This window comes from Pygocentrus nattereri, chromosome 13 (genome assembly GCF_015220715.1).
Source record: "Pygocentrus nattereri isolate fPygNat1 chromosome 13, fPygNat1.pri, whole genome shotgun sequence".
Lineage (NCBI taxonomy): Eukaryota > Metazoa > Chordata > Actinopteri > Characiformes > Serrasalmidae > Pygocentrus > Pygocentrus nattereri.
In genome coordinates, this window is record NC_051223.1 from 13,077,907 (window position 1) to 13,104,865 (window position 26,959).

The following is a 26,959-nucleotide window of genomic DNA, read 5'->3' on the forward strand; positions in this document are numbered from 1 at the left end:
CAATACACTGCTTCTCCACTCATCAGTCATCCTCTCACTCTCCAGGATTTTGTTAAACAACCTGGTTAAAAAATCCAATGCCTTCTCTCCTAAACATCTCCATACCTCCACAGGTAGGTCATCTGGACCAACTGCCTTTCCATTCTTCACTCCACTATCTCTCCCCCTGTTGTCCTCCTCTCTCTCTCGTTTTCCTCATTCTTTAGTTCTTCAAAGTACTCCTTCCTCTACTCAACACTCCTCACTAGTACATTTCCCTCTATATCCTTTATCAGCCTAACCTGCTGTACATCCTTTCCAGCTCTATCTTTCTGTTTAGCCAAACGATACAAGTCCTTTACTCCTTCTTTACTGTCCAGCCTCTCATACAGCTCATCATAGGCCTGAGCCTTTGCCTTTGCCACCATTCTTTTTGCTATGCGACTAGCCTCACAGTACTCCTGCCTACTTCCTTCATCTCTCTGGTTATCCCACTTTTTCTTAGCTCCCTTCTTCTTCTGAATACTCTCCTGGACTTCCTCATTCCACCACCAACTTTCCTTGTTTTCTTTCCTCTGACCAGACGAAACACCCAACACATTCTTGCCAGTTTCTCTCACCACCCTAGCTGTAGTTTCCCAGTCCTCTTCCCTCTTCTGAAAATACATATTCTTCCCTCTTCTGTGGTGAATGGATGTTCACCACAGCCATTTCCATTCTCTTTGCAAAATCTACAACCATCTGACCTTCCGCATTTCTGTCTTTCACACCATACATACCCAGCACCTCTTCATCCCCTCTGTTCCCTTCACCAACATGTCCATTGAAGTCTGCACCAATCACCAATCTCTCCTCTCTAGGGACACCATCTACCACGTGGAGAGAAACTGGCCCAGAAGCTTTGTAACTTCAGACACCCTAGGTGGCTTGAGTGGATCAGTAGGAGGACCATCCTGGTCCTTTGGACATGCCCCCTGGGCTGTGTACTCCACTTTTGAGTCCATTGTGTCCCACTGGTCATCTGTGTCTGACTTTGCTGCAGAAGACTTTGGCTGTACAGAACACACCTTTTGTGACCATAGCCTAGTTCTCTTTGACACCTTCACTTTCTTGCGGTTTGCCATCTCATCACTGCCCCCATCTGTCACACCTTGCTTGCAAGTGAGGGTAGATATGCTTGGACAAGGTTGTGAGTTATAAGAAAAAGCGATGGCAAACCACAATAGCACATTGAGTGCAAGGATGTTTATCTAGTGAAAGGTGTCAAGAAAATACCTAAATGTTAAGAAAAAGATAGAAGTTAATAAAAACAAAAAAAAAGCTAATTACAGAAGATATTTTAAACTTTGAGGAAGCAATTGTTTCCCTCAAAATACATTGGCTTAACAATCAACCAACCATCTCCTTCTTGGAGGTGTCAGAGCCTGTGTCAAGCAAAAAGGGGTGCGTCAGATGAAACCCCGGTTCGAGGCTTGTATCGTTACCATTAAAATCACGTAAATGTTCACAAATGAGGCCTCGGATTCTGTGGGACATGTGATCGTTTCATTTTGAGTGTTGCTACCGCATAAAGAGGGTTCGAGCCTCGCTGCACTTCGTGGGTTTTGAGTTGGCATTTGGTCTTGGTGAGAGGTAGGCTATTGGAGTGTGCATTGGGTAAGTGTCAGAGTTAGTGGTTAAAATTCAGTTACTATATTATAGATTATAACACCTATTATTATTATTACATTGCATTAGATTATATTATATTATTCTGAAAGGGCATTCTCTAAGGCTGGGGAGATTGTATCAAAGAAAAGGAATCGCCTTGACCCCAGCGCAATTAAAAAGCTTTTCTGTAAAAATAAGAATCAATGTTATATTTGTCCCTTTCCCCATACTGCTCTGTTGCAGTTTACTGTTCTTCACTCCCAGTTTCATAAGCACGCTTGTATTCAGTGTCAGTGTATATCATTGATGTACACTGCTCAAAAAAATAAAGGGAACACTTAAACAACACAATATAACTCCAAGTAAATCAAACTTCTGTGAAATCAAACTGTCCACTTAGGAAGAAAGGCTGATTGACAATCAATTTCACATGCTGTTGTGCAAATGGAATAGACAACAGGTGGAAATGATTGGCAATTAGCAAGACACACTCAATAAAGGAGTGGTTCTGCAGGTGGGGACCACAGACCACTTCTCAGTACTTATGCTTTCTGGCTGATGTTTTGGTCACTTTTGAATGTTGGTGGTGCTTTCACACTTGTGGTAGAATGAGACGGACTCTACAACCCACTCAAGTGGCTCAGGTAGTGCAGCTCATCCAGGATGACACATCAATGCGAGCTGTGGCAAGGTTTGCTGTGTCTGTCAGCATAGTGTCCAGAGGCTGGAGGTGCTACCAGGAGACAGGCCAGTACACGAGGAGATGTGGAGGAGGCCATAGGACGGCAACTACACAGCAGCAGGACCGCTACCTCCGCCTTTGTGCAAGGAGGAACAGGAGGAGCACTGCTAGAGCCCTGCAAAATGACCACCAGCATTTGTCTGCACAAATGGTTAGAAACTGACTCCATGAGGATGGTAGGAGTCCACAGATGCGGTTGTGCTCACAGCCCAGAACCGTGCAGGACGCTTGGCATTTGCCAGAGAACACCAGGATTGGCAAATTCACCACTGGCGCCCTGTGCTCTTCACAGATGAAAGCAGGTGCACATGTGACAGAATCTGGAGACGCCGTGGAGAGCGATCTGCTGCCTGCAACATCCTTCAGCATGACCGGTTTGGCAGTGGGTCAGTAATGGTGTGGGGTGGCATTTCTTTGGAGGGCCGCACAGCCCTCCATGTGCTCGCCAGAGGTAGCCTGACTGCCATTAGGTACCGAGATGAGATCCTCAGACCCCTTGTGAGACCATATGCTGGTGCGGTTGCCCCTGGGTTCCTCCTAATGCAGGACAATGCTAGACCTCATGTGGCTGGAGTGTGTCAGCAGTTCCTGCAAAATGAAGACACTATGGATTGGCCCGCCTGTTCCCCAGACCTGAATCCGATTGAGCACATCTGGGACATCATGTCTCACTCCATCCACCAATGCCACGTTGCACCACAGACTGCTCCAGGAGTTGACCTCATCAGGAGCATGCCCAGGCGTTGTAGGAAGGTCATATAGGCACATGGAGGCCACACACAATACTGAGCCTCATTTTGACTTGTTTTAAGGACATTACATCAAAGTTGGATCAGCCTGTAGTGTGTTTTTCCACTTTCATTTTTCCAGGCCTCCATTGGTTAATAAATTTGATTTCCATTGATGATTTTTGTGTGATTTTGTTGTCAGCACATTCAACTTTGTACAGAACAAAGTATTCAATGAGAATATTTCATTCATTCATTCATAGGATGTGTTATTTGAGCGTTCCCTTTATTTTTTGAGCAGTGTATTTATTTTGGGTGTTCACTATCACAACACTCAACTAATAATAATTTCATGCAAACACACACACACTTATATATTCATTGAGACAGAGTGGCAAAAATAGTTTTATACATAGACATTCCAGGATACTCTGGCTCAGGATTAATGTAGTCTCTCATATCCCTTTGCACAGCAGGTGTCACTAGTGAGACGATTCAATGTTGAGGCTTTGAGTAATGAACCTTTTAGCAAACGTTTGGGCTGGAAAGCCCCATTAGTTTAAGAAGCATTTTGCCATCACTACTTCGCACTACAGAAATGTTTTGCTCCTTAAATAGACATCCACTGGTCTACCCAACCCAGCACATGCTAGTCCTTCACCTCTGCAAGGGGAAAACAATAATAACCAGCAATAATAACTTATGAAATACATATAAATCAAAGAAAAGCTTGTTCACAATGTATCCTTACACCATAAGCATAAAAACACACAAAATGAACAAGATCAAATGAGGGAAAAAAAAAATTAATATATTTCATATGAACCCCATGACCCCCCCCCCTCCAAATGGATCACTCCAACAGGGTTCTACTGAGCCTGTCTGTATTTTGCCCAGGCATTATTTAAGGACAGCCCAAAGCAAGCTTGGGCCTTTTCCCAGACCTGGAAGTAATGCAAGTCATGTAAGTTATGTATGTTCTAAACCTGCTGCTGGTATCATGATGTAAAGTCCAGTAGTATACTTTAACTGTAAAAGGTGATGTTATGTACCAAGCCAGCAAGGACTGAGATTGCAGTGAGAAGTAAACAGCAACATTAGCTGATAAAATGGTGAGAGAGAAAAAATGTATGAACTACTGCAAGACTATAGAGCAGGGGCAGAATGAGACAGGAAATATGAAGGGAAATGGATTTAACTCGGGAAACTATTTTGTTTGTTCTGTCACACAGAACAAAAATGGTACAAAGGCAACATATCAAATGTTGAAATACTTTGTTTTTTAAAAAAATATTTTCCTATTTTGAATTTGATGCCAACAAGATGTTCCAAAAAAGTTAGTATGGGGGACAAAATGCCGGTAAAGTTGTGTAATGCTAAAAAAATACACCTGGTGGTTGATTGGCAACAGGTCAGTAAAATGATTGGAAATAAAAGAGCATCTGAGAGGGGCTGAGTCTTTCAGAAGATGACGAGGGGTTCACCACTCTGTGAAAGACTGCACAATCAAATTTCTCAACATAAAATAGCAAAAGTTTTGCTTATCATCTATGGTACATTAAAACATTCAGTGAATTTGAAGTGTAAGGGACAAGGCCAAAAAACAGTTGCTGGCCATGACGTTTGGGCCCTCAGATGGCACTGCATTAAAAACAGACATGATTCTGTAGTTAAAATCACTGCATGTGCTCAAACACTTCTAAAAACCACTGTCTGTGAGCACAGTTTGTCACTTCAGCAACAAATGCAGATTAAAGCTCTAAAACACAGAAGAAATAAATACAAACAGGATCCAGAAATGTTGGCTTGGAGCTCCTTTTAAAATGGACTGAAGAGAAGTGGAAAAGTGTTCTGCGAGCTAAAGCTACTGCGCATCAAAAAGCTATTCGAAGCTCAGGCGGGCTGATCCGCTAATCTGATGAACTGTGCTAGCTTATCGAAGCATTCTACTGTAGCGGGTATACTCGGAAATAAAACCTCTAGTTGGGATATTTTCATAGCCTAAAACTCCTTATACTACCCATGTTAAAGCTACGAGGCTGAATTTATCTTCTGTGTTCGCAGCTTCTTGTTTAAATGTTCCCGTTCCACCTTAAATGATGCAGCTGCTGTGATTAGCCATCACAAACACTAGCAAATTAGACAAATACTGACCTGTCGGTTCTGTTAAACAGCAAAATAAGTCCGTCACTCAGCTGTTCAGCAAAAATAGAGAAACATCCTCATATCAGGCCTTTCAACCCTCCATGAAGCTGAACTCACTTCTTTTTCACAGCTGCTTGTTCGAATTTCCCCGTTCCAACTTAAATTGTGCAGCTTTTCACTGCTGCAACATTTAAGGTGGAACAGGAAAAGTCGAACAAAAAGCTGGTGAACGTGTGGTGAATTAATTCTATAATCGTAACATTATTTTCTATCATATTGGTTATTAGACTGTGTAGATTCTGGTTGAGTTTATCCTGTGGGCCTCTGACTGAAATAGTAGTGGAGTTGATTTAGGAGGCAGCTGGACAGGATAGGGGCCCCCCCTGAACGTCATCAAATGCTATATATGGGGGTTAGGCGACTGGGGCCATTTTGGAGAAGAACATATGTTTATACCAAATTTGGCTAAAGAAGATCCATACATCGAAATTTTGACAGAAGCCAGATGTCCACACCGGTATAAAACCTGGAGTTGTAAACGTATGTGTCAGAGAAACAATTGGCTCTTCTCTCCAAGCTGGTTCGTGAAGGCTTGTCTGTGACTTCGACCTCTCAATGCTAATAAACATCTTTATATGCAAGAGACGAGTGTCACCGAAGAGTTTGTTCCTACACCTTTACAGCATCGCAACGAAAGAAACCACAAACGTACTGAGAAAATGCTGTCAGTAAAATGTTACTGGCATTAAAATAATGATGAGGATATCCTAAGAGCCGAAATCAGTTTACCAGGGCAGTGGTTCTTCAGCCGAATCTACTGGATCCGCCTTAGTACAGGTCCGTTTGTAGATCACTTCAAAACCAACTAAAAGGAGTGACTTACCATGTTTCAGTGAGCATCAGATGATCAGAGAACTGCAGGGAAACCTGGTGATTTAGTTCTGACTCCTTCTCATCTGCTCTTAGTCTGAACATGGAAATGTTTACTGCCAAAACCATCTTAAGGAGGCTGCCTGTTAAGATAGCTATTGGCTGTCCTAAAAGTTGCCTAATTTGCATGTATTTGAAGTTGTAGAATAAAGGAATAACAGTGTGGGAGAGAAAAAAAGTGAGTAAAAAACACCCTAAATATGTTAGAACTACAAATGAACTCTGAATAAATGAACTTCTTCTGTTGATTTTTTCTTTCTTTTGCCTTTGAAATAGGCCATCACTTCTCAAAATAACTTCATAAGTAGACAGCAAATGTGGTGAAGCACAAAATAGTAGACCGCCAATGTAGTGAAACACAAAATAGTAGACAGCCATCATGGTGAAACAATAGTAGACAGCGAACGTGGTGAAACACACACACACACACACACACAACAGTAGACAGCGAACGTGGTGAAACAAAACAATAGACAGCGAACATGGTGAAACACAGAACAGAAGACAGCGACCATGGTGAAACATACCAACCCGGTCTCACTCCCTATGCGTATGAAATCGTACGCAAAACTAAACACTGGGATGCGTTCTCATGCGTACGCAGAGAGCTGCGTACAAATGTTACGCCGCTATCAAATACATGTAAATACTCGCCGATTCCCGACAAAATCGATCCCTAGGCTATATTTAGGTGTCCAAACTGATCGTAGTATCTACTCTGTACAGTATATTAACGCAAACGCTAAAAAAAGATGAGACATTTGACGTTTTACGAGTTGAGAGAGAGAGAGACATAGAGAGAGATGCACTTACTGAGCGAATGCCCAGAATACAGTGGGATTCGGTCAGAATTCTTCACTAAAAAGACCAACATAATCGCTTTATTAAAACCCTTCCTGTGCAATGATGTCTGAGGTAAATATAAGCGTGCTATACACTGGAGCACAGTATGTTCAGGCCTACCACAGAGTAAGGGACGGAGATACACACCAATGAGCACACACGTTATTATTAATTAATAATAATAATAGTATTAATATTAGTAATTAATATATTATTAATAATTCTGTTATTAATTAATAAACTATGAGAGTTTAATAGTTTCATAGTTTAGGGTTTGTTCGGTTTGTTTTTGGCTACTTTTTTCTGATGTGTGGAGACAAACGTAATTTTCACCTAAACGTATTCCTTCTTTTATTCTCTGTTTCTGGTTCTTCTCAGGTTCTGATATGCCTAAATGAACTGATTAGTATCCAAGCTCAAATAATGATGGATTTTACATCTTCAGAAGTGATGTGCGAGGTTGCCAATTTAACAAAGGAATTTACTTTTAGTCATTCTTGTTCGTTTTAGTTAACCTCACTTGTAACAGGAATTCATTCATAATAGACCACGTATGGAAACATCCCAATATATGTATGTATTTAGTTAACAAGAATGTGCTCAGACAAAGACTCTTACTGTGAAGTTCTGGTTGCATTGGTAAGGTTGCTATCCAATTTGAGCGCGATTGCGACCATCGATATCAAGGTTTTGAAGCAAAGATCGTTTAAGGGAGGGTCTAAGTTAGGGCACTACATTTCATACAGCCTCATTTATGAAAGCTAATGCATTGAAGTGAAAGTGAGCGCCCCCCATCTTTCGGACTGTGTGCACTTCCGCCCGATCCTCTGGACACGGAACCACAGCTCGCTTTTCCCTCCACACGGTGAGTGTGTAAGCAGTCCGGTGCTTAACTTGACTTCGTTTTAATAACAGACACATGCAATTCTGAATACATTAACAGTTTTTTTTCATTAATATAAACTTAAATAAAATGCAATATTAAGTAGGAGCTCGGTTTAACATCCCAAGAGTATAAGACAAATGTGCACAGAGCTGGTCATGCTGCTAGCTAAACTAGTAAACTAGCTTAGATTAGCTAGCATGCCTTTAATAAACTTGAGATTTTAATCACTCTTCCTTTTGTAAGTATCGCAATTTCTATAAAGTTATGTTGCCCTGTGCACCATCTAGTAGTTTACTTTTGACATGCTAAGAATGCGTGTCGGTGTTTAACAGGTGAAAATGTTCTTTGCTAGCTAGCATTAGAGCTGGCCTAATTAGAACATGTGCCTAATATGTATACCTAAATAATCCACAGGTCTACACTAACATTACTCAAACTGTATGTCCATTAATGAATGATATAGAAATGACATTACAGCTAGAGCTGGTTGATATGTGAATTGTGAAAACATGAGTAAGAAGTTTTCATGATACGTGGTAGTATTTAATAAATGAGTTAAAATATTTTCAGAGTATAAACGCACAATGATATTTTTTTTAAACATTTCACACACTGTGCTCTACCAAATCTAGTTGGAGAGGCCTAATTACTTTTATTACTGACAGTATCTGCAATATGCTCCGAAAAATTATATGGTAACATTAAATGTTTTGACATCTTTTTTTTTTCTTTTCACAGACCTTTCAGATCCCTCCTCACATCCATCTATCTCTCTATCCTTTATAGCGACCCAACGGCACTTTTAAGAGCCACTCGTCTGTCTGTCTATCCATACATCCATTCATCCATCCATATATCTGTCTGTCTGTCTTGGTGTTTATCTGTCTACCTGTTTATCTGTCTGCATTGTCTGTGTGTGTGCATCTGTTGTCTGTCTGTGTATCTGTAGGTGTCATATTTTTGCCTTCATTTACACCATGGACTCTGAAGGAGACTCTGGTAATAAATTCCACAAGCTTCTTCAGGAAGCACAGAGACTTGCAGCAGAGCTCAATCCAAAATTGGTAATACTGTGTTTTTTTTTCTTTTTACATGTTGTGGTAACAGTATGAGCATGGCATGATCTTTATTATGGATATTTACTGAAGCAGTTTAGTGAGCCTGGGTATGTGTACTAATTTTTATTTTACAATCATAGGCAAAGAAAAGAAGGTCGGCAAAACCCGTATCTGGTGTTGTTAGTTGGAGACAGAGGGATAATTCAGGACAAATTATTCCAAAATTTCCCCCAAAGACTTATAACTCGACTACACGTAATAAATGTTCTTTTTGGTCTCTAAATTTGAATTGTACAGGTCTTCTGATAGTTTAATAATGAAAATGTACCTTGGTCTCACATTGCTTTTTGTTCCAAACTCAGGTAAAAGGAGCAGTTCTGAAGTGGCTGAACCAGTATTTCAGCAGCCTGAGCCAACACCTTATGGTCAGTAGAAATCTGTTACACAGATTATACATACCTAACTGTTAGTCACACATTTAATAATTTAGTAATATTTTTTGTCTTACATTTACAGATAGTGCTCAAGAACTTAATGCACTGCAAGACCTTCTCAGGGACATTCCTCCACAAGAGAAGGGCACTGTGCCACTAAGCTGGGCTGAACGGCAAGCTCAAAGCTCAGAGAAGTGGAATGCTTCTAGATCAGCCATGGTTAAAAACATATTTCTCGCAGAGCACACAGACACCTATATCTGTGACATCTGCCTGCAAAACACATCTGTTGTGAGGTGCAGAGATTGTTTGCCAAGACAGTTCCTGTGCAGTTCCTGTGATACACAGATACATCAGCACATCCTCCATAACCGAGAAGCCATGTTTGAGGGATTCTATCAACCCTTAGCCCCAAACATGATCATTCAACTTCAAAATGATGGGTCACACCAGATAAAGCATGAAGGTTTTAAATTCTTTTAAATAGTTGTGCAATGTGTTTGCCATCTGTTTTTTCAGCTCTGATTAATTTTGTTGCCATTAATTTTTTTCTTCTGTGTTTTAGTTCGACTGTTGCCGGTTCGTCTACCTCAACAGTGTACCTGTTCTCCCAGTCAGCTAAAGCTGACCTGTGGCAAAGAGGTCATCCTTGTTGGAATTAATGGTAAGTACTTGGTTCAGTTCAATTAAATGCAAACGACTGAATTCATGCTGCTTACACAGCTCTTTTTGATTTCAGGACGGTACCAACTAAATTTGCCAACATTGAGCTGTTCTCAGTGGATGAAAAGCTGGACCACTGGACTTGATGAACTAGTACAATGTGGATATTGGCCTGCTACCATCAACCACCAGACCATCTTCCATGTAGACCTGTTCCAGTCTTTCCAGGATCTGAAGCAGCTGGCTCCTGGGCTTTCTCGTCAAGCATTTATTGGAATGCTTGATGAAAGAACAAAGTATTTTGGCAGAGTAAGCGTGCATCATATTTCTTTGTTGTAGATCAGGGCCAGTCTTATCCACAAAGGGTCACTGTGGCTGCAGATGGTCTTTCCAATCAAGCAGAACCTATTTCTATTTGTTTAAAGGTGCTGTAGAATACATTTATCTATTTTACATTATTCTCTAATTTGTACATAGAAGGTATGCGACCTTGGTTGGGGTGAAAAATGCCCACATGAGGTTTTTACATGCCCATTTACAGGTTAAAATGTGTTGGTGGTTCTTGTTATATTTTGAGGTAAGGAACTCTGGACCTGGATGCCCTGATAGTTTTGCACAGTTTGGTAATTTTATTCCTGCTCAAGCACCCCTGGTTTAACTCATCAGCTAATTACTTTACTGTGCTGTACTCTGGCCGTCAGTGTGGTGTATAATGTGTGGTACACAATGTGTTGAAGTATTTTTTAATTACATGTAATGAAGAAATGTATGTGTACAATTAGTTCATCACCTTTGTGTTTTTTCTGTTATTTTGCAAGACCGGAAAAATATGTGGTGACACATTCCAGCGGTCATTTCTGGAGTGGTGCTACGCGCAGCATGAGGTGGACAAACTGTTGGAAGTTGAGGTGTACAGCATGTTCACCACAAATGCATGCTGTATCAGTGGATGGAAATAGAAAATTATACCGATTTAAGAATGCATCAGGGTATGAAGTTGTGTTCAGAATACTTATTTTTTCAAACAGAACACATGTTGTTTCAAAAGCTGTTCATGTTTGTAGCATTACAGAAATCTAGCTTTTTCTATTGTGCAGAAGTGCCACAAAGGGACTTTTTGATGGCACCTTCCTGGCCAGAAATGAGGAGGTGTCAAGTTTTGTTGCTCAAATCCAGTAGGCAACCAAACATGTAAATGTACACTAATGTTTTTTTTTTTTTTAAGAATTTATATTTTGTGTTCATTGATCTGTTTAAATTAATCACTTATTTGTGTAACACATTCGTTTTTCTTTTCTAATCCTTGCATTTTTGTGCTGTTTTATTTAATTATAGACTCCTGGGAAAGGAATGTGCAGATCATCACAATGGACAGCTGCAAAAGAGCATTCTGGGAAATCTGCCTCAAAAATTGATGAGGAGGGGCTGGAAATCGCTGTGCGCCGGCATGGGGTGCTTTTGAGAGCACTGAATATGTTCAGAGGGGAGATTTATGCTTACCCTCTGTATCTGCAGAAGGAACTGTCCCCCTCAAATGTTTCCTTTTTCTGTTCAGATGTGGCATGCAAGTATTATCCGTATTTGGAAAAGGTCTCCAATAAGTGCTCTGAACTGCAGGGACTATTGGAGATGCATCCACTTCTTTCAGTGATGCATGCCAAAGCACACTCCTGGACATGTGAGGTAAGCAAAGGTTGTATAAAATCTCAACAGCTATGTGAAATCTGTTGGCTAAACAAACCAAAATATGAATTTTAAATCAATTTGAAAACTATTCCCAAGATTTCTCAAAAACTGTGTTACAGTTGAAATGGGGTGGACGCAATCAAGAAAGCGCTGGCAATACCATTGGTGAGGAAGTGGAGCAGGTAAAGATAATTTAAAGCACTATGTAGCTGTTGAAGTGTAGAGGTTGTAATGAGACTTGATAGTTCGAGCATGATAATGAAAAATTACTGACATTTATATCTATGTTAGGTAAATAGCTTCCTGTCCAGGGCTGGTATCTCCACAAAATACATGTCTAAAGGTGGTAAGTATTTTTTGGTATACAATAAACCCATCACATGTATTTGTGATACACAGCCATTTACATAATTTACATAAATTACAATGAAGTTAAATGTTTCAAACTTTTTGTTTACAGGAAGAACAGACATGCTCACAGTTCTGGCAATGGGGTGGAACAAAAAGAAAATGAGTAACATGGACAAAATATTGGCCCAAAGATATGCTAAGGTACCCCATTTAACTGACTGGAACTGTTCTTAACGCTTTTAAAATGTTACTGAATACTGAAAAATGTTTGGTGATATGATTTGGTAATATTAAAGGCCGTCCAGAGAGTGGCAGATGATAAGCTTAAGCTGGAGGAGCTCAAAGCTGAGTTAAGGATTGATGATGCTGTTATCCAACAGTGGGTCACTGAGGTGCAACACTGGCCTGAAGGTAATATACTGAAGTAAATATTGATCTTGTGTCCTTATTCAGTAATATTTTATTCTAAAGTCACTTTTTCCTAATAGCAAATTCTAGTTTGGAGGGTGAAGCCTCAAGGGAGGTCATTCTGAAGAAGAAAATTGAAGGACTGTACCTTAGTGTCATGCAGAGGAAACATCGCCTTTACCGTCAGACAGGTATGATTCCTCATTATTTAGCAATATTTCTTTCAGCCAACTGATTGTTTCTTTCTTTTGTAATGTACTAAACATAACATCATGTAAATTATGTAAATATTGTTGTGCATGTTATTCAGGTCTTTATATTCAATTCAGGTCAACTTTATTGTCATTATGCCTATATAGGATTGTACAGTACAACAAAATACTGTCAGCCTATTTCTCCAGTGAAGTGAAAGTGAATAGTGATATTGATTAAGTAAACTTTGAATAAGTAGACTGATATTTTCTTTCGCAGACAGCAACAAGAGACGACATAAGTTGCGCCAGAAAATTGCAGAGGAAAAGGCAGCTTTATCTTCTGCTATTGAAGAGCTACGTGAACAGACGGACATCATTCTGCCTGCTGTTGATGAGCTTCTCTTGACTGAAAATTTTGTGTGGTCCTGGACTTATCTTGGACCCAGTAAGAACATGTACAATACAGAGCTCAAATGTAGCTTTTGCATACTAAATACATCCTAAATAACTGCTTGTGTTGCTTAATAGGTAGAGCCAGCACTTGCCAGACCTGCCAACCTTTACGCATTTTGCGTAGCAGATACGCATTTAGACATCAAACTACGCTGCTACGATTTGTCACTTCAAAATACGAGAAAAGCCATCGATGGCTTTGAGTTCAACTGTCTGTGAATTTGCGCACTGGGCAGGTTGTCTATGGGTGTAACTGCATTGGGCAGCAACCAGTTGGGAAGACTTTGACCAATCATAGTGGTAGTTTTAAACTCTTCAAACAGGCTACAAGCGGAGAGCCGTCAAAACGAAAGTAACGAATTTAGTTTTCATCCCTCTCAGTCCATCTTCATACTGTGACTGGTTTTAAAGGGAGGACTGTACTAAACAGTTTCAGAGGTAACTGGCAGGATATGGGAATTGTGAATTGTCAATGTCAAAACTAGGCAACTCAAAAACAAGATGCAAAATATAAACTTTTTTTTTTTTTAAGTTTTAGCATTTCGCTTGTGTAAATATCCCCCTGCGAGCGTGAATGTGAAACTCGTGAGCACAGCAAGAAGTCCTGCGTGCGTGTTTATCATCATGTTGCGCTCAAACCGCCTTTTTCATTCTCGATTGTCTTCGCACGCCATGTGTCACCTTCGACTGCTTTCTGTGCTCGAGTGAAATGTTTGTGAAATGTTCGAGTATTGGATTGAGATGTTTTGTTTTTTATGCATGCATTCACTGATACCTGTTGCCCGAGTGCAAATGTACCTGACCTTGTGCCGTGCCTTGCTGTGATGTGCTGTGCCACCCCACCGCAAGAAGTTGCTACTCAAAAAGAATTCCCAGGTTGGCAGGTCTGACTTGCTGTAAGCTTACATATTTCTATTTCTTTCTATGAACAGCTGATCTCAGAACAAAGAAGGCCATCTTTGACCAGGTGATGGTGATCAGGAGAATGCAAGAGGAGGAGCAAATTGTAGTTCAGGAGATGAGGAGGCACTTGAACTCCCTCATAGGTGTTGCTGGGAGTCTAAAAACCTTACTGCTGGACCAAAGTAAGTTTTTCATCATTGCAGTTAATAGAATTTTTGTAGTATGTAGTCAAGAGTATGCAACTTGATTGAAGGACTATTTGTGCTTCAGCAAAACCTGGTGTGGGGGGCGTTGTTAATCTGCTTTTTCATCCAATTCTTAGGCAATGGCGCACACTGTGGATATCACAGCATGTTGAGGAGGAGATTGAGTGTTGTGAATGCCCAAGTACATCACACAAAAGCATCATTCAGCTTGGCTCTTCATGGAGAAATGACATCCCAAGATATGCTGTCTGAGGACAGGGAGGAACAAGTGTCAGATGTGGAGGACACATCTGATGATGACAATGACATTGATTCTTCATAAGTACATTGAGATTATTAAATACCCATGTCTAGTTCTTTGGGCTTCAAAACAGCTTATGGTGCATGATGTGGTGCATTATCACCACATCATTTACAGGTAGTTCTCGACTTACGTCCATTCGACTTTACGACCGTTTTATGAAAGGTGAGCTACGAATTTAAGAATTAAGAATTTAACTTATAATTCGTGCTTAGTTCTTTTTCTCAAATGAAAAGCGAATCAACAGCCGAATTCCAACCGAGACTTGCCTAAATAGTAGTGGCCGTTGGCATAGTGCACTACTTAGGCTTGCTTTCTAGTGTTGTAGTACGCGGTTTGAGATTCAGCTAAAGAGCGCACAATGGAAGAGAAGAGTATTTTGATTGACACTGGAAAAAAACAATCACGATCGGCACTCGGAATAACAAGGGGTTGACCATCATCCCGGAAGATATGTTATGTTCTGAATTGCAATTTTACTTTAAATTAACTGTAAAAAAAAAAAGAAAGTGTATTAATAGACGCTTCAAATGACATAAAATGAACAAAGAAAAGTATGACATATAACAATAATAAGGAAAATGATGATAAAATATGATTTAAAGATTTTCATAACATCATTACACAGTACTGTACATATAGCCTACTCGAGTTACGTCCAATCAGCTTTACAACGGGTTTGTTGGAACCAGTCGTCGTCGTAAGTCGAGAACTACCTGTAATTGCTTTGGCCAATTCTGTGTTGGGTGGAGAAGACATCTCTGGGAGTGAAAAACACTTTTTATTATTAAATTTTATAATCTGTTCTTTTGATCACAAAAATTACAAAGGACACCTACTCATTCACGTCTTATTCGAGCTGTGCTGAATTACTATATATGTATCACAGGCCTGAGAATAGCCTGAATTAATTTCATTGTTATATCTGTGTGTATGTGTGTAATTATATAATTGAGGAGGCAGTTTTTGCACAGGAGACAAGACCCCTGAAGCTTGTATATAGTCTTCATTGTGCATATACAGTTAAATTTGCATACTATCATGAAACGCGCTGTACACTTTCCAGTGCACATAACGGATACTGCTGAATTGGTATTATTCTGTGCATTTATCCTTAGTCTAATGTTAATATGGACAATTGTCAAGAAAAAAAATGCTTTACATTGTGAATAAATGGTACTGTATCTGAATCTTTATGGTAGAGAACTTGGTCTTTTTTTATTCACCATGAAAATGCACTATACATTACATTAATCTTCAAGTTATATTAATGGGCAAACATGCTGTGCAGGAAAAGTAGGTCACCAACACAGATGGAAAATTGTGCAAACACCGTTACATAGATAATCATGACGAGACCTGTGCTGTGTATTTTTGGAGCCGATAGGATTTATAGTTTTTAATAAATTTAAGTTTAAAAATTTTAAAATCCCCATAGGAATGAATGGGGCAGTTTTTTAAACCGATGATGCAGCAGTAGGCCACTCAGTCTCACAGACACGCAGGGTCCCTCTCCCTCACACTCATGACACTTCTGCTAAATACACATATACACTAACATGCATGCACACAGATACACACATAGTTAGGACTCTATAGCAACCACTTGGTAACACCCTAGCAGCCACCTGGGATACCCTAGCAACTACCTAGTAATACCCTAGCAACAACATAGTAAAACTCTAGTAACCACCTGGAATATCATAGCAACTGCCAGGTAACACCCTAGCAACTACTTAGCAACACCCTAGCAATGACATAGTAACTCCCTAGCAACCACCTGGAATATCATGCAACAGAGGACATAGGTATTTTTTACATGCTTCAGCACTCGGCAGCCCCACTGTGTGTTTGCACGGTGTCACGGGGGGTCGGCGTCCCAGCTCTGGGGACACGACTACTCCCTCCATTCCTGCCTCCACCTCTAGGGGAGCACACTTTACACCATCCCTACCCAATTCCCAATCACCTGAGTATTAATCCAAAACACCTAGTCCTCGTTGGGTTTGGTGTCTTGTCTCCCTTATTTATTTCCACAGGTTTCACCAGTCCAGCGCTGCGCATTGCAAAGCCTGCATATGAATACAGCGCTGTGCCTGGTGACCTTGTGCCTGTGCAACTCCAAACTGCCACTAGAAGCAATAACATAAGAACTGGGAAGAAGGGAACATTTTTTGGTATCAGACTCCCAGTATCTCTGCCTAGTTTGTTCTGCATGATAGAAGAGTCATATATACAGTTCTTAATGCCATTTGACCCCTGGAGGTCCAGCAACACCCCCAGGAATAACAAAAATTTGCACACTTTAAAAAACTCTAATTCAGCAACTAATTCACATATAAATGTGAAATTTCATACATTGATTATTTATATAAGAAATAAAGTAGGAGGCACCTTTCAAGCTTATATGAAAATATCAAGTTTATAAAAAAATGTTTTATCATGCTGATGAATTATGTCACATATTGAATTATGTGACATGATTTATGACCCTAAAAATGTAAATAAAAACAGAATGCTCAACAGTTTCTGCCTCGGGGACGCATTGCATAGGACCCCCACATGAACATATTGCAAGCACGGACACCTAGATCAAAGGGCAGACACGTGGCAAACCTTTCAAGGTGCCCTTATGGGCTATACTATATAGAGCACTATAGGGGCAAAATCAGGCATATAACATGCTTCTGCGGCCCAACGCTTGAATGCAGTCACATGCTGCTGCATGGACGCATTGTAAAGTCCCCCTAGATGAACATACTGCAAGCACGGACCCCTAGGTCAAAGGGCGGAGGCCTGGCGGTGATTTACATTTGGCTCTGTAGGCCTCTATGGCATAATCCATTCAAACACACTTACATGGCCAGACAGGGCCAACCGCTGAGCGCAGCTGAACCAAAATTTAGATACATCATATTAGATACATACATACATATATTACATCATATATCATAATGTAATATGGATTTGGGTGGTGCGGGCCAATGGATGGAGGTAGCTGCACCCCCTCATAGAGTGTTACTCTTCACTATATATACATGGTTAGTCCATTGTTACAAGCACCTAGCAACAAGGGCCTGCCCACATGAACATTCTTTGTGAGTGGGATGCAAATTCACATCTATATGAACTGTGTCAAATAATGTCAATTGGGATGCAAATTCACACCTATTTGAACTATGACATATAGATGTGAAGTGGGATCAAGAAATGGGATGCTAGTTTATTTTAAGAAATGAGCTTAAAACTCACAAACTAAGCATTAATTAACATAGTACATGTTTCACTGAAGCCATATATGTCTTCAGAGTTGTAAAATTCTACTGTACAAAACCCACCTATTTTGGTGACTTGAGTAGATTGGAATTGGGATTATGAGATCTCTGCTTTGGAGTGACCTACATTGAAAATAAGACCAGCACAGTCCAAGTTTGGGTCTCCCTAAGTCAGAGTGTGAGTTTGAAGAGGATTGGAGAAAGTCAAAAATTTGGTCCAAAGGGTTTTTTTGGACCAAAATTTTGACTTTCTCCAATCCTCTTCAAACTCACACCCTGAATTACAAGGGCACAGGTATATACATGAATGGTTTGGGGTGTCCTTTGTTCTATTTTTCCTTTCACAATGCATCAAACGTCATTTGTCGTTGCCAAACTGTGCACAATGCCAAATGCCATATGCACTTATCCACTTAGCCCTCTACCACATACCACCATGCATGCTGGCCTTTTGTGTTCCGATGACAAACCAGATGGTCCCTCTCCTCCTCTAGCCCGGATGATGATCCATGTCCATGATTTCCTTATTTACTTCTGAAACTCTGGGATGCTCTTTTATATCCAATCGTGTTACTGATCTGTTTTTATCATTACACAACTTTATCGTTTATGTTGAAGTACACAGCCAGTGTAGAACAGGGCCATGTCTATAAACCTGCGCAATACACTTCATGGTACAAAAATAACCCAACCATTAATTTTAAAGTATAATGATGTTTTAGAATAAGTGAAAATCATTACAAATCTAATGTTGGTGTAAGCATGTGACTGACTAATCAATAAAATAAGTGATAATGACCCAACAATGCCCCAGAGCTTTCTGCAGGTAATTGTATGACCAAAAGTTTTGATTGTTACTTTTGGCAAAACAGACAATATAGTGTATCACTGAAATTGCAAACATGACTGATTCTGAGAATGTGGTGCTACAAGTTAAGAACAATTAGAAATACAACATGAAGTTTTACAATATTATATCAATTTTAAGTGATATGTAGGTAAAGAAAAGGTGTGTGGGGTAAACACTTTAATTCCACATACAAGTATTGTTTTAAGATGTTGCACAATATCTTTATTGAACAATAATAACCTTATGAATGACAAGGGTAATGATGAATAAATAACACATCACCTAGAAATAGTTATGCTAAACATCAAAATTCCAAAATGAATAATTTAGAGTATTATTTCAAATCATTACTACGGGAATATCTCGTTGAAAGGCTCCCATGTGTCTTTCCACTTGATGCCACTGCAAAAAAAGAAAACAAAATATAAGGCATCACATTACGTAAAATACATTCTTATAAATCGGAGTGTGAATAGAAATGAGCCTTGTAATCCTCTCTATCCTCCGCAGTGACTTGCTTATGTAAGTACATAAACTTTCACATTTTAATTTCAGAATTAAATCACAAATGACAAAGTTCACATACCACCCAGAACACTGCTGCCAACGGACTTTGACCTCTTTTGTGCCCTATGATGAAATATAAATTATTCATTACACTCCACAGTCCAATTACAGTGTTACTGACCTGGTCTCGCTACAAATACACCACAACATCTTCTAAGACATTATGCTGAATCGACACACAATACCACAGTGGTTTCATTCAGTCTAGGACTTGGCTACAAATATTGTCATCTCAAAGACAGAACAATAAACAGCATCAGTTTCAAGATAATACTCATCATAAAATCACAAGATTTATACACCTCAAAGTAAAAAACATTATGACCACTCACAGATGAAGCAAACACCGATATTATGACAGTGACGCATGTCAAGGTTTGTGATACATTACAACTGAACAGTTGCTTCTCATAGTCAGCATGTTGGTTCTAGGGAGAAATCGGCAATATTGAAGACCTGAGTGACCAAATCATCAGAAGCCTGGGCATCTGGAGCATCTCAGAAATGGCAAATCACAAACCTGCAAGAAGGTGTTGGGTGCTCAAAGCTCATTGATGAGACAATGAAGGCTATATTGTCTGGGCTACTGGGTCACAAATAATAATTAAAAAAAAAACATTTAATACTAGCTACACAATGTATTGCACCTTGCTGCAAATTTACCCCTGTGGGATAATAAAAGGCTATCTTATCTTATATGTGGCTGTTTAGCTGTAGCTAAAGTCCTGTCAGAGTGTCCAGGCTTGTCCCATGCGCCCACAATGTGTCATGAGAATCATACCTTGGAACAATGAAAGAAGGTTGTCTGAGGGTTGCTCAATTTGACACATTCCACCTCCCTAAACATTGTTATGGGTCAGGTACAGGTTCCCTGATGGCAGTGATATCTTTCAGGATGACTCCTAATAATGCATCCTGCCACACTGCACACCGTTTGGGAACAGTTTGAGGAACATGCAAAAGAGTTCCCTGACCTCCAGATCTTAAGCAGATTAAGCATCTGTGCTTAATCATTTGTGACATCACATTAAGCATTTGTGATGTACTGCAACAGCAGGTCCTATCTAGCAGCTCTACTTTGCAACTTACAGGATGCAAAGGATTTGCAGTTAATGTCTGGGTACCGTATACCACGGAGCACCTTCAGAGGCCTTGCCTCAGCATGTTGGAGCTACTGTGGTGGCATGCGGCATATGGTCAACAGCATATAAGGCATGTGGTCATAATATTTTACCTCATCAGGGTGTTTGGTGTCCCAGACATTCAGAGAACACCTGTAGCTTTAAACATGTTTATACCAGGGTAGAACTGAGTCTTAAGTCAGAGCTGAATTACTTTTAATGTGTTCTTGGATTGGATACGTATCTGATTTGTGACGATGAGACATTCATTTTGGAATATAGCCTATATTTTTTCCCACTGTGCATGTGTTTATCCTCACACATCATAAAAATAGGACCCTTTATCTCAGTTTGCATTCAAAAGATGAATTTCCTTCAGGATCTGCAATTTCCTTCAGGATTAATAAAGTGTTATCTTATCTTATCTTATACACTGAAACAATGATCACTCACCTCTTTTGATACCCTCTGTGATAAAATTTTTTGGACTGGGTAGGTGTCAGCCATAGTGTGGACAGGGCATTCTAAAGTACAACCAGTACAAATTTCATTATGACCAGCTTTGTTAATGTATGTAGTCATATATTTAGATTAATTAAAGCAATGTCCTATAATGCAGTGGTTCTAGTACTCAGGGCCAACCTTTTTGCTGTAAACCTACCAGATATCCAGTGTTCGTAATGTACAGGTGCATCTCAATAAATTAGAATATCATCTATTAGATTTAGATTAGATCAGTCAGACAGATTTAGATTAGATCAGTCAGACAGATTTATTTCAGTAATTCAATTCAAAAAGTGTAAGCCATATATTGTATAGATAGACAATAAGTTAACAATAAGTACATATTAGTAGTATTACAAAACCCATGTATGTAAACAGTCCATGTGATTAGTTATTATTAGTTAACTTACTAGAAGATTGGTGGAATTTATCAGCTTTGAGGTGTTTCTTCCATTCAACATTTTTTGGGCCCATTCCTTTGATGTTTTGTCTTTGGCCTGCTGCAATTTCACTTTCTGGGGCTGAGAAGCCCCACACAGCTTGCAGTGTTTACAGCCAACATTTATTTGTGCCTTGCATGACTGGCAGGTCTTTTGGATTGAACCTGGCATGGTATCCAGTCAGTCAGACAGACAGATGAACAGCCAGAAAGAAAGCCAAAAAGATAGAACGACAGAGAGGTAGGTAGGTAAGTAGATAGAGAGATAGACAGATAGATATATAGATAGACAAATAGATAGGTAGATAGACAAATTGATTATCTATAATCAGATTATAAACGGATGTATGGATAGACAGACAGACGAGTTGCTCTTAAAAGTGCCGTTGGGTCGCTATAAAGGTTAGAGAGATAGATGGATGTGAGGAGGGATCTGAAAGGTCTGTGAAAAGAAAAAAAAAAGATGTCAAAACATTTAATGTTACCATATAATTTTTCGGAGCATATTGCAGATACTGTCAGTAATAAAAGTAATTAGGCCTCTCCAACTAGATTTGGTAGAGCACAGTGTGTGAAATGTTTAAAAAAAATATCATTGTGCGTTTATACTCTGAAAATATTTTAACTCATTTATTAAATACTACCACGTATCATGAAAACTTCTTACTCATGTTTTCCCAATTCACATATCAACCAGCTCTAGCTGTAATGTCATTTCTATATCATTCATTAATGGACATACAGTTTGAGTAATGTTAGTGTAGACCTGTGGATTATTTAGGTATACATATTAGGCACATGCTCTAATTAGGCCAGCTCTAATGCTAGCTAGCAAAGAACATTTTCACCTGTTAAACACCGACACGCATTCTTAGCATGTCAAAAGTAAACTACATGGTGCACAGGGCAACATAATTTTATAGAAATTGCGATACTTACAAAAGGAAGAGTGATTAAAATCTCAAGTTTATTAAAGGCATGCTAGCTAATCTATGCTAGTTTACTAGTTTAGCTAGCAGCATGACCAGCTCTGTGCACATTTGTCTTATAATCTTGGGATGTTAAACCGAGCTCCTACTTAATATTGCATTTTATTTAAGTTTATATTAATGAAAAAAAACTGTTAATGTATTCAGAATTGCATGTGTCTGTTATTAAAACGAAGTCAAGTTAAGCACCGGACTGCTTACACACTCACCGTGTGGAGGGAAAAGCGAGCTGTGGTTCCGTGTCCAGAGGATCGGGCGGAAGTGCACACAGTCCGAAAGATGGGGGGCGCTCACTTTCACTTCAATGCATTAGCTTTCATAAATGAGGCTGTATGAAATGTAGTGCCCTAACTTAGACCCTCCCTTAAACGATCTTTGCTTCAAAACCTTGATATCGATGGTCGCAATCGTGCTCAAATTGGATAGCAACCTTACCAATGCAACCAGAACTTCACAGTAAGAGTCTTTGTCTGAGCACATTCTTGTTAACTAAATACATACATATATTGGGATGTTTCCATACGTGGTCTATTATGAATGAATTCCTGTTACAAGTGAGGTTAACTAAAACGAACAAGAATGACTAAAAGTAAATTCCTTTGTTAAATTGGCAACCTCGCACATCACTTCTGAAGATGTAAAATCCATCATTATTTGAGCTTGGATACTAATCAGTTCATTTAGGCATATCAGAACCTGAGAAGAACCAGAAACAGAGAATAAAAGAAGGAATACGTTTAGGTGAAAATTACGTTTGTCTCCACACATCAGAAAAAAGTAGCCAAAAACAAACCGAACAAACCCTAAACTATGAAACTATTAAACTCTCGTAGTTTATTAATTAATAACAGAATTATTAATAATATATTAATTACTAATATTAATACTATTATTATTATTAATTAATAATAACGTGTGTGCTCATTGGTGTGTATCTCCGTCCCTTACTCTGTGGCAGGCCTGAACATACTGTGCTCCAGTGTATAGCACGCTTATATTTACCTCAGACATCATTGCTCAGGAAGGGTTTTAATAAAGCGATTATGTTGGTCTTTTTAGTGAAGAATTCTGACCGAATCCCACTGTATTCTGGGCATTCGCTCAGTAAGTGTATCTCTCTCTATGTCTCTCTCTCTCAACTCGTAAAACGTCACATGTCTCATCTTTTTTTAGCGTTTGCGTTAATATACTGTACAGAGTAGATACTACGATCAGTTTGGACACCTAAATATAGCCTAGGGATCGATTTTGTCGGGAATCGGCGAGTATTTACATGTATTTGATAGCGGCGTAACATTTGTACGCAGCTCTCTGCGTACGCATGAGTAAGCATCCCAGTGTTTAGTTTTGCGTACGATTTCATACGCATAGGGAGTGAGACCGGGTTGAACATACATTAGTAGACACGACCATGGTGAAACACAAACAGAACAGTAGACAGCGACCATGGTGAAACACACAATAGTAGACAGCCAACATGGTGAAGCATGCAATAATACACAGCCAAATGTTGTGAAACACACAACGACCGCGACCGTGGTGAAACACAGAACGGTAGACAGCAAACACGGAGAAACACTCACACAACAGTAGCCAACCAACGTGGTCAAGCACACCATAGTAGACAGCCAACATGGAGAAACACAGAACAGTAGCCAGCCAACGTGGTGAATCACACAATAGTAGACAGTCAACATGGTGAAACACACACAGAACAGTAGACAGCGACCATGGTGAAACACACACAGAACAGTAGCCAGCCAACATGGTGATGCACACAATAGTAGACAGCCAACATGGTGAAGCACGCAATAATACACAGCCAATGTTGTGAAACACACAACAGTAGACAGCGACTGTGGTGAAACACTCACAGAACAGTAAACAGCAATTGTAGTGAAACACAAAATAGACAGCAAACATGGTGAAACACAGAACGGTAGACAATGAACGTGGTGAAACACAACATGGACAGCAAACATGGAGAAACACAAAATAGTAGACAGCGACCGCAGTGAAACAATAGTAGACAACGAACTTGGTTAAATGCAGAATAGTAGACAGCAAACATGGGGAAACAAAATAATAGTAGACAGCGAATCTGGTGAAACACAGAACAATAGACAGTGTTCTGGCGGATGTTACTTCTCGCCAGCAGAGGGTGCTGTTGTCTTGGTGTTCATTTAATGTAATTTAATGTAATTTAAAGTAGACAGCCAACATGGAGAAACACAGAGCAGTAGCCAGCCAACGTGGTACAGTCAACATGGTGAAACACATAGTAGGTAGCGGACATGGTAAAACACACAATAGTAGACAGCTAACTTGATGAAACACTGACAGAGCAGTAGACAGCGAAAGTGGTGAAACACACAACAGAAGACAGTGAACATGGTGAAAAAATAGTAGACTGTGAACTTGGTGAAACACAATACTAGACAGCAAACATGGTGAAACAATAGTAGACATCGAACATGGTGAAACACACAGAACAGAAGACGGCAAATGTGGTGAAATACACAATAGTACACTGTGTAGAGACTGACAGAACAGTAGACAGCGACCGTGGTGAAGCACACACCACACAGCGACTGTGGATAAAAACTGACAGAACAGTAGACAGCGACAGTGGTGAAACACAATAGTAGACCGCGAATGTGATGAAACACACAGAATAGTAGACAGCGAACATTGTGAAGCACAAAATAGTAGACACCCAACGTGGTGAAACACAAAATAGTAGACAGCCATTATGGTGAAACGCACACAGAACAGTAGACAGCGAACCTGGTGAAACAAAATGGTGAATAGCAAACGTGGCAAAACAAAACAGTAGAAAGCGAACGTGGTGAAACGCAGAACAGAAGACAGCGACCATACAATACAATAGTATACAGCGACCGTGGTGAAACACACAGAGAACAGTAGACAGTGAACGTGGTGAAACAGACAATAGTTGATAGCGAACGTGGAGAAACACTTACGGAACAATAGACAGCAAACGTGAAACAGAACGTGGTGAAGCACACAACAGTAGACAGCGAACATGGGGAAACACAAAATAGTAGACAGCGACCGCAGTGAAACAATAGTAGACAGCGAACTTGGTTAAATGCACAATAGTAGACAGCAAACATGGGGAAACAAAATAATAGTAGACAGCAAATCTGGTGAAACACAGAACAATAGACAGTGTTCTGGCGGATGTTACTTCTCGCCAGCAGAGGGTGCTGTTGTCTTGGTGTTCATTTAATGTGTTGCAATAGCCAATGGAAATGCCAGTGAGCCAGCAAGCAGGAAATGGATGTTTGATAGTCAGTTGTGCTGGATAGACGTACACATGTTCGAAGTGTGCCTAAATCTGTATCCATCCATTTTCGTTGCTTTACGGAAAGCATTATCTGTAAGTAATATTACTTATTAGCACCTCCTCATGCAATATTATTATTTTTGGATTAGAAATGTTTAAGATGATGACATTTAATTGTGTTTACATTGATGGCGTGGTTGCACCATGGTGCTGCGTGATTGGGAATTTGCATCTTTGCACCTTGTTCTGCATTGTATCTATGTAGCTGCATTGCTTGTGGATTTCTCCAGTGTGTTAAGGGGATTAATTACACTATACCTATTCAAGTGTTCTGGTTTATATGCTACATGCAGCTCATGTTTAATTTCCATATGTTCAGAAAGTATTTGAATGTGCAATATTCACACTTCAAGCAAGCATCTGAAAGTGTTTTATAATTTGTTACAGTTTCACTCTGTCGTCATTCGAAGGAAAGTGTCTCAATAAAAAAGACCATACGCCTGTCATTTGTCGAGGAGTTTATCTGCCTGCTTAGCTGCGTTCAAATCAAATCAAATCAAATCAAATTTATTTATATAGCGCTTTTTACAACTGATGTTGTCACAAAGCAGCTTTACAAAAATGGGAATCACAGCACAGAGAATCAGACAAAACACTGAACATAATATACAGAATATACAGAATATACAGAACCCCCGTGAGCGCTGAGGCAAGGAAAAACTCCCTCAGAGCTGGAGGAGGAAGAAACCTCGGGAGGACCAAGACTCACATCTAAAGGGGGGACCATCCTACCACTGGTCAGACAACTTATAAGTTAAACATTGAAAAGTCAATTTTACATCCACGCAGTTCTAATATATTCAGGTGTGTATAATCAACAGTGGAAACAATTAGAGTTCATATAGATTTGGATGTGATCTGTAGTGGAGAAGCTGCGTTCCAGAAACTTCCATCAGTCTGGTCAATCAGGGGGACAGGGGGACTTGAGGGTGGGACATCCATCAGTATTGGGCCGGACCGGTGGACAGTCAGTAACTCGGAGGAAGGAAAGATTTAGGAATTTGTTTAGACTGGATTTATGAAGAACAGAAAATGAAAAAAATGATCAGGTTCAGGTTGAACAGTGAGAGCAGAACAGACAGCGAACGTAGTGCAACACAAAATAGTAAACAGCGAACATGGTGAAACACAATAGTACACAGTGACCATGGTGAAACACACAATAATATTCAACATAGTTATAACATATCCCCCAGTGAGCAAGCCAGTGGCAAGGAAAAACTCTCTCAGTGTGGAGGAAGAAACCTTGGGAGGAACCAAGACTCACAAGGGGAGACCCATCCT

The 26,959-nt window shown here is 39.8% G+C and overlaps 1 protein-coding gene and 1 long non-coding RNA gene across 3 annotated transcripts; one reads left to right on the plus strand and one right to left on the minus strand.

The window, feature by feature from the left end:
- Positions 1-7,246: 7,246 nt before the first annotated feature.
- Positions 7,247-15,754, plus strand: LOC119264943. 2 transcript variants are annotated; one of them, XM_037543939.1, is made up of 18 exons: positions 7,247-7,882; positions 8,642-8,967; positions 9,102-9,216; positions 9,324-9,386; positions 9,478-9,861; positions 9,961-10,059; positions 10,135-10,367; positions 10,877-11,047; positions 11,156-11,249; positions 11,394-11,741; positions 11,864-11,926; positions 12,036-12,090; positions 12,205-12,296; positions 12,392-12,506; positions 12,584-12,694; positions 12,975-13,142; positions 14,083-14,235; positions 14,376-15,754. In XM_037543939.1, exons 10-18 carry the CDS (start codon positions 11,409-11,411, stop codon positions 14,579-14,581), a joined length of 1,296 nt encoding a protein of 431 aa, XP_037399836.1. In that variant the 5' UTR covers positions 7,247-7,882; positions 8,642-8,967; positions 9,102-9,216; positions 9,324-9,386; positions 9,478-9,861; positions 9,961-10,059; positions 10,135-10,367; positions 10,877-11,047; positions 11,156-11,249; positions 11,394-11,408; the 3' UTR covers positions 14,582-15,754. The 2 variants fall into 2 exon arrangements, with proteins under 2 accessions (XP_037399836.1, XP_037399835.1); XM_037543938.1 differs by having other exon boundaries at positions 7,247-8,967; positions 11,156-11,255.
- A 3,133-nt stretch (positions 15,755-18,887) lies between these two features.
- LOC119265034 lies at positions 18,888-20,898 on the minus strand. Its single transcript, XR_005131354.1, has 3 exons — positions 20,827-20,898; positions 19,272-19,315; positions 18,888-19,087 (listed from the first exon to the last, which is right to left on the minus strand). It is a non-coding gene; the product is annotated as an uncharacterized LOC119265034 (long non-coding RNA).
- Between the last annotated feature and the right edge of the window lie 6,061 nt (positions 20,899-26,959).

Bases quoted from the DNA above. Each gene is read 5' to 3' on its own strand.
- LOC119264943 (XM_037543938.1), top strand. From the start codon at position 11,409: ATGTGCAGATCATCACAATGGACAGCTGCAAAAGAGCATTCTGGGAAA. The intron at 13,143-14,082 runs GTAAGAACATGT...TTCTATGAACAG, and splicing joins CTGGACTTATCTTGGACCCA to CTGATCTCAGAACAAAGAAG. The intron at 14,236-14,375 runs GTAAGTTTTTCA...TCCAATTCTTAG, and splicing joins AACCTTACTGCTGGACCAAA to GCAATGGCGCACACTGTGGA.